Raw genomic sequence first — 8,980 nt, 5'->3', positions numbered from 1 at the left:
GTGACACGTGACAATACGGTGAAATACTGTGATCTGATTGGCTAGTGACGCATAGCGGCCTATAAATACATGGCGTCACTTTGAAAGTGTTTTTGCCACTTTCAAAGTGAGGTAAGACAGAAACCATCACGAAATGGCTGAGAAATAGTGGATACTGTAACAATTATATAGGAATACATAATTGGACAGATAGGACAGATAGGACACTTATAGAGACAGGAGGGATATGACACTTACACAGACAGGACGGATAGGACACTTATACAGACAGGACGGATAGGACACTTACACAGACAGGACGGATAGGACACTTACACAGACAGGACGGATAGGACACTTACATAGACAGGACGGATAGGACACTTATACAGACAGGAGGGATAGGACACTTACACAGACAGGACGGAAGAGGACACTTACCCAGACAGGATGGATAGGACACTTACATAGACAGGAGGGATAGCGACCTATAAATACATGTGTCACTTTGAAAGAGTCATAAGCCAGATTCCAATACCGAAAATCCGGCCACTCGCTCCCTCCCAGTCGGTCCATACGGTGACCGAGTGGGAGAACGTGACAATACGGTGAAATACTGTGATCTGATTGCCTAGTGACGCATAGCGGCCTATAAATACATGGCGTCACTTTGAAAGTGTTTTTGCCACTTTCAAAGTGAGGTAAGACAGAAACCATCACGAAATGGCTGAGAAATGGTGGATACTGTAACAATTATATAGGATACATAATTGGACAGATAGGACAGATAGGACACTTATATAGACAGGAGGGATATGACACTTACACAGACAGGACGGATAGGACACTTATACAGACATGACGGATAGGACACTTACACAGACAGGATGGATAGGACACTTACATAGACAGGACGGATAGGACACTTATACAGACAGGAGGGATAGGACACTTACACAGACAGGACGGAAGAGGACACTTACCCAGACAGGATGGATAGGACACTTACATAGACAGGAGGGATAGCGACCTATAAATACATGTGTCACTTTGAAAGAGTCATAAGCCAGATTCCAATACCGAAAATCCGGCCACTAGCTCACTCCCAGACTTCGAACCGGAAGTAGTCGCGGTCCAATTGTTCATGTGCGTCTTGGAGGAGGCGAGTGATGTCGATGTCAGATAGGACACTTATACAGACAGGACAGATAGGACACTTACATAGACAGGACGGATAGGACACTTGTGTCATGTTACTGACACAGTAACATGTTCTACTTTTTGTAGGACACAATAGGACAGATAGGACACTTACATAGACAGGAGGGATATGACACTTACACAGACAGGACGGATAGGACACTTATACAGACAGGACGGATAGGACACTTACATAGACAGGATGGATAGGACACTTACATAGACAGGACGGATAGGACACTTGTGTCATGTTACTATGACACAGTAACATGTTCTATTTTTTGTTAGAATTAGAACATAAGAAGCAGAACATTCCTAGAAGTAGAACATTCCCAACATTCCCAACACAAGTCTGCTGGCGGAGACTTGTGCTCCGAGGAGCACTTTTTTCTAGTTATTATTATTATTAGTTATTATTATTAGTCTCCGCCAGGAGACTATTGTTTTCACTTTCTAAATATGACACACCGATTGGTCAAGCCTCACGTGACACGTGACAATACAGTGAAATACTGTGATCTGATTGGCTAGTGACGCATAGCGGCCTATAAATACATGGCGTCACTTTGAAAGTGTCTTTGCCACTTTCAAAGTGACGCTTACACAGACATGTACACTCGCTTACACAGACAGACCAGATAGGACACTTACACAGACAGGACGGATAGGACACTTACATAGACAGGACAGATAGGACACTTATACAGACAAGACGGATAGGACACTTATCCGTCCTGTCTGTATAGGACGGGATACATAATTGGACAGATAGGACACTTACATAGACAGGAGGGATATGACACTTACACAAACAGGACAGATAGGACACTTATACAGACAGGACAGATAGGACACTTACGTAGACAGGACGGATAGGACACTTGTGTCATGTTACTATGACACAGTAACATGTTCTACTTTTTGTAGGACACAATAGGACAGATAGGACACTTACCTAGACAGGAGGGATATGACACTTACACAGACAGGACGGATAGGGCACTTATACAGACAGGACGGATAGGACACTTACATAGACAGGACGGATAGGACACTTACATAGACAGGACGGATAGGACACTTGTGTCATGTTACTATGACACAGTAACATGTTCTATTTTTAGCGGCGCTAGCCGCTCTATACCTTTAGTTATAGAGCGGATATTAGCCCTCTATGCCTGGCTTTTGCGTCAACGTTCTGATTGGTCAGGCTCGCCAACGTTCTGATTGGTCAGGTGCGTCAACGTTCTGATTGGTCAGGTGCGTCAACGTTCTGATTGGTCACTATTCATGACATCACTATGTTACTATTCATGACATCACTATGATGTCATGAATATAGAATTAGATGTCTATATAAACAATGACTAAATAAACAATGAGTAATATCTAGAAATATTTAATAATTTAATTTTATTATTCATTTGGCTAAAGTTTATTTTTTAGGTACCCACTCTATCAGCTATGACAGATCAGTTTTTGCCACTTACCTTGGAATGTATTTGGTGATTCACTTCCAATGGCACTATTTAGTGCCAATGGAAGCCTTGAAATAAATTGACAGAGATTTAATATTGTTTCTCTAGTAGAAACAAATATCTATGACAAAATATATCAAAGGCGCCGCTACCTTCACACAGGTGTGATTTTTTGTTAGAATTAGAACATAAGAAGCAGAACATTCCTAGAAGTAGAACATTCCCAACATTCCCAACACAAGTCTGCTGGCGGAGACTTGTGCTCCGAGGAGCACTTTTTCTAGTTATTATTATTATTATTATTATTATTATGATCTTATCTTAATATAATAATAATAATAATAATACTATAATTGACAAAAGCTCCGAAGTTCGTCCGGGATTTGCAAGCACAGGATCACTCCGCATGCCTCCAAGACCTGCCACAGACTGTTGATCAAAGCCCTGGCTATTATTTAGGCATCTTACCCCACCTCGATCAGTGATCAGACTCCTATCAGACCCTCAGCCTGATCTGGCAGGTTGCCATAGCAACCAGATACAGGAAGTTTGACCTCTTTATCACAATTACGGCAAACTGAAAGAGTGACGGTGTACTAATGAACATATTTCAAGGACAGCAGTGACAACACTCGACTGCGTCATGATGGCCATGGTTACCCACAGTACAGGCGGCCCAATGGCGATGGCGGTCCCACCACTGATAAGAAAGGCTTTCTATTTGACAGCAGGTCGGTTTTGAGGTTGGGACTAGAGGTTATTATTCTAGTTTAGTTTATTATTATTATTATTATTGGTGTTACCCCAATCGTTTGTGAGCAGATCAGGAGGTCTAAGATTCGATATTTGGACCCATCATACTACTTGTCAGATAACTGATTCTGATCAGCATCAAACCAGTGTTGGTTTTAATAAGTGCAACGCCCAAAACACACCCATGAATAAGTCAGTGCCCTCGCAAGATGGCAATGCAAGTATTGAACACACCAAGAAAAAGCAGTAGATCAAGGCAAGGAAAAGCAGGACACCAGCTGACATAATCTTGTTTGGAGCTCCTGTGGGTGACTCTTTTGATGGTAGAGTGATGATCCTTCCACTTGTGGATAATGACCCCAACAGTGCTTACTGGAATACTCCAATGTTTTAAATACTATGTAACCAGTTAAATTTGGATGCAAAACAACAATCAGGTTGTTGTATGCATGCGTGTGCTTGCGCACACACACACGTGCATGTGTGCATGTGTGCATTTGTGCGTGTGTGTGTGTGTGTGTGTGTGTGTGTGTGTGTGTGTGTGTGTGTGTGTGTGTGTGTGTGTGTATCAGTGATTGCTGGTTTGATTCTGATATAAACACATTGTTCAAATTCTAAACACAGTTGATGCGTCGGAGCGGTATTTCATTTGAAATGTTTGTATACTGTACTGGCTGTAGGCCTATCATTAGGAATGTGCTCTACTCCAGTGGTTCTCAACCTTTTCAGGCCGTGACCCCCCCAAATAATCATATTTGAACTGGGGACCCCCCACCCTGATAAGCACTTGTAATGTAGGAGTTGAGGCATTCAATTTAGTTTGACTAGGTTCCACAGATAAATAGTGAAAATAGCCAATCTACAAGCCGATCTACACATAGGCGGATTAGGAAGAAACGGGCCCCTGGGCCGAGACACGCAAAAGGCCCCCCCGCCCCCTTCCGTGGGTGCACGCGCGCGCAGCGCGCGTGCGTGCACACACCCCCGCGCGCGCAAAGCGCGCGCGCGAAATCTCGCGGTTAAATCTCGGTTAATAATAGAAATTAATAGGTTTTTTTTCGGTTAAAAACGTCTGTGCACGGCGGCAGATAGGCTAATATAATGCATGTTTTACCTATAACTTAAATACAAAGACATTTTTCGGTTATATTGCGGTTAATAATGGAAATTAATAGGGTTTCTTTCGGTTAAAAACGTCTGTGCACGGCGGCAGATAGGCTAATATAATGCATGTTTTACCTATAACTTAAATACAAAGACATTTTTCGGTTATATTGCGGTTAATAATGGAAATTATTAGGTTTTTTTTATGTTAAAATTGTTAAAAAAAATATGTTAACATTTTTTTTTATAAAAAAAAAAAAAAGGCTCAAGCTCAGGGGCCCCCCTAGCTCAGGGGCCCCTGGGCCTGGGCCCAGTCGGCCCGTTGGGTAATCCTCCTCTGGATCTACAACCCACAAGCTCGGCTATTTTCAAAATGGTTGCCTCTTTCTCATATTATTTGACAATTTGGCCAATGTTTGGCCACTTTTTATAGTATAGTTTGTTGACTACTTTTGATGCAGTAACCCCCTTGGGGTCCCAACCCACGGGTTTAGAACAACTGCTTTAATCTATTGTTGTTTCAATCAAATCTGTAAGATACATAGGTTGTTCGATTTTGGCATTAAGTCATTCCTACAACTTTATAATAAATAGAAACGAAAATGTTTTTTTTTGTTGAATATTTCTTTGGGAGGATTGTGGCTGTAGTAGCTAATTAGAAAGCTGTAGATAGTTTTAATCATAAATATGAGCTTGTTCATGTAAATACATAAAAAAACACATAGCTTGCCAAAGGTGTCAGAAGTTAAGTTATAACTAATTTACACACAATTCTAAATATTTAAATTTGTCGTCAAATCAACTTGACATGAAAATATTTCAACAAATGAATGCTCATTCCTGTATTTTTCACATTTTTATTTTAGTCATGGTAAGTACAATATTTCCATAACCGCTTGCACTTTGAATGATAACGATAATTGAATGATCCAACACACATGCAGGACCCATGGCTGTGAAAACTTAATTAAAATGCTGTTTTTAAAATGTTACAAACTTTCCCCTTGTGTGTTTTCTCCTCATGTGTTTTTTTTAAATGAGCGCTTAGACTAAAGCAGTAGCCACAAACTGTGCAAATAAAGGGTATTTCCCCTGTATGCGTCCTCATGTGGGTTTTTAGATGACCCATTTCACTACAGCCTTTACCACACACGTTACACTTAAAGGGCCTTTCCCCTGCATGCATCCTTGTGTGTATTCGTAGTTGTTGCTTTGATGCACAGCCTTTGCCACATAATGTACAAATAAAGGGCCTTTCCCCTGTATGAGTCCGCATGTGACTTTTTAAATTGATCTGTTGACTACAACTTTTGCCACAAACTTCACAAGTAAAGGGAGTTTCCCCTGTATGAGTCATCCAGTGTGTTTTTAAAGCATTTACAGCACTAAAGCCTTTACCACAAGTTATGCAAAGGAAGGGCTTTTCCCCTGTGTGACTCCTCATGTGTGCCTGTAAGTGACCAGTGTGAGCACAGCCTTTGCCACACATGGTACAAGTAACTGGCCTTTCCCCTGTATGCACCCTTGTATGTATTCGTAGTAGGTGCTTTGTCGCACAGCCTTTGCCACATAATGTACAACGAAAGGGCATTTCCCCTGTATGAGTCTGCGTGTGTATTCTTAGACCAATCTTATGACGAAAGCCTTTACCACAAACTTTACAAGTAAATGGTTTTTCTCCTGTATGTATCATTGTGTGCCTATTCAGGTCATTCTTATCCCTAAACCCTTTCCCACACTCTGTACAAATACAGTTTTTCTTCCCTGTCCGTCTCCCCATGGAGTGAGTTTGTTTTGATGATTTTGAAGCATGATCCGGGTCAGGAAATCCAAGGAACTCCTCCTCATCTGACTTCTCCTCAAAGATTGCCGTCAGCCGCCGGCGCTGCTGCTCTTCCACTTTCTGAGTGGAAGAGCTAAATAAATGGTGCCGAGAGTATAAAAACCCATCATTTGGTCTCTTAAGTAGCTCATCTTGTTCCTCTTTAATCTGTGGGGGCTTTGGTTCCACTTGGACCCGAAGGAAGTCTAGGCAAAAGATAAAATGAGAGAACACCATTAAATATTAGATTTTTCTTTTCATACAGTGTTTAGATGTTTTACAAGATACACTGCTGTTGCAAGAACTTCAGCTGTAAATACATTCTCCATGTCCTTGTTATTGACAGCAACCATTCAAATTCTCCGACACACTTTAATTGTGGTGGAAATTTTACAGTCTCAATTTTGTATTGTAATGATAATTATCAACTCCCTTTATTCCTGTCTCTCCAATAAGTCCATTCAATGTTACAACTGGTTCAGAATGCTGCAGCCCAGGTCCTGACCGGCTCAAAAAACTATGATCACATCTTACCAATTCTGGAATCCCTACATTGGCTCCCAATCACTTTCACAATTGATTTTAAATGTGTTTTAATAACCTTTAAGGCCATTTATGGTCTGGCCCCATCCTATACCCCCGACCAACTCAAGCCATATGTACCAAAGTGCAATTTGAGGTCCTCAGACAAAGCTCTACTCGAAATCCCATTATCCCAGAAAAGAACAAAAGGTGATCAGAACTTCGCTTTCAGAGCTCCGACTCTCTGGAATGCCCTCCCCCTACAGATCAGGCTTGCAGAGTATGTGACCCGGTATAAATCCTCTGATTCTCTGCAAAGCACTTTGTAATTTTGTTTCAAAAGGTGGTATATAAATAAAGCTTTATTGTTATTATTATTATTATTATTATTATTATTGGAGTTACCCCAATCGTTTGTGAGCAAATCAGGAGGTCTTTTTTTTTTTTTTTAATAATTTTTATCCCACGATTTTGTAACCCTTTTTACACCCGGTGCCAATTTGCTAAGTGATCCTGGGCACTACACCCCCCCCCCCCCACCAGCCTAGGGAGGCCAGGGCCGAGTTCATGCCTCCTTCAATGCATGAGAGCCAACTGACCTTCTTGTCACCTGACAGGGGAGAGTTTCCCTGGTTGGACGTAGCGCGTGGAAGGAACACGTTATTCCAACCAGTTCCCTTCCCCTCCATCAGGCGCCCCGGCTGACCAGGGGGAGGCAGTATAGTGACCAGGATTACTACATGTTTTTGTGAGGGTATTAACTACCCGAGGAGACACGGGGAGAACATGCAAACTCCACACAGAGTAGGCCCTTTCGCCAACCCCACCAAGGGTATGGGCGCTGATGACGCGGAGGAGAAGACACGCCCCCAGCGCCCACAGCGTCCCCGGCGGGAATCGAACCCAGGACCCCTTCTAGCTGTGAGGTGACAGCGCTACCAACTGCGCCACCGTGCCCCTGTAAAAAAATCAGGAGGTCTAAGATTAGATATTAGGACCCATCATACTACTGGTCAGATAACTGATTCTGATCAGTATCAAACCAGTGTTTGGTTTTATAGGTGAAACGCCCAAAACACACCCATGAATAAGTCAGTGCCCTCGCAAGATGGCAATGCAAGTATTGAACACACCAAGAAAAAATCTGTAGATCAAGGCAAGGAAAAGCAGGACACCAGCTGACATAATCTTGTTTGGAGCTCCTGTGTGTGACTCTTTTGATGGTAGAGTGATGATCCTTCCACTTGTGGATAATGACCCCAACAGTGCTTACTGGAATACTCCAATGTTCTTTTAAATACTATGTAACCAGTTAAATTTGGATGCAAAACAACAATCAGGTTGTTTTATGCATGTGTGTAAGTGTGTGCATGCATGCGTGTGCTCGCGCACGCACACACACACACACACACACACACACACACACACACACACACACACACACACACACACACACACACACATACACACACACACACACAGACACACACGCGTGCATGTGTGTGTGTGTGTGTGTGTGTGTGTGTGTGTGTGTGTGTGTGTGTGTGTGTGTGTCAGTGATTGCTGGTTTGATTCTGATATAAACACATTGTTCAAATTCTAAACACAGTTGAAGCGTAGGAGTGGCATTTCATCTGAAGTGTTTGTATACTGTACTGTTTGTAGGCCTATCATTAGGAATGTGCTCTACTCCAGTGGTTCTCAACCTTTTCAGACCGTGACCCCCCCAAATAATCATATTTTAACGGGGGACCCCCCACCCTGATAAGCACTTGTAATGTAGGAGTTGAGGCATTCAATTTAGTTTGACTAGGTTCCACAGATAAATAGTGAAAATAGCCAATCTACAAGCCGATCTACAACCCACAAGCGCGGCTATTAAAAAAAAGTTCTCATATTATTTGACAATTTAGCCAATTTTGACCACTTTTTATAGTATAGTTTGTTGACTACTTTTGATGCAGTAACCCCCTTGGGGTCCCAACCCACGGCTTTAGAACCACTGCTTTAATATATTGTTATTGTCTACAGCCCTACAATAAATAAAAACAAAAATGTTTTTATTTTTATTTTTATATATTTCTTTGGGGGGATTGTGGCTGTAATAGTAAGTAACTAATTA

At 42.0% G+C, this 8,980-nt stretch overlaps 1 protein-coding gene across 1 annotated transcript in view; it reads right to left on the bottom strand.

The window, feature by feature from the left end:
• Positions 1-6,386: 6,386 nt before the first annotated feature.
• LOC311061250 (uncharacterized protein) overlaps positions 6,387-8,980 on the bottom strand; it is a gene marked incomplete at its 3' end in the record, with an annotated part of 60,931 nt that continues 58,337 nt past the window's right edge. The window contains exon 14 of the mRNA XM_084079805.1: positions 6,387-6,542. Within this exon, the coding sequence (XP_083935931.1) occupies positions 6,387-6,542 (156 nt within the window). The remainder of the gene's footprint in view (positions 6,543-8,980) is intronic.

The sequence above is a fragment of the Gymnoscopelus microlampas genome (assembly GCF_963454915.1).
Source record: "Gymnoscopelus microlampas genome assembly, chromosome: 15".
Classification (NCBI taxonomy): Eukaryota; Metazoa; Chordata; class Actinopteri; order Myctophiformes; family Myctophidae; genus Gymnoscopelus; species Gymnoscopelus microlampas.
The sequence above is the reverse complement of the archived record's forward strand: the minus strand, read 5'-3'. Positions and strand labels throughout refer to the sequence as shown.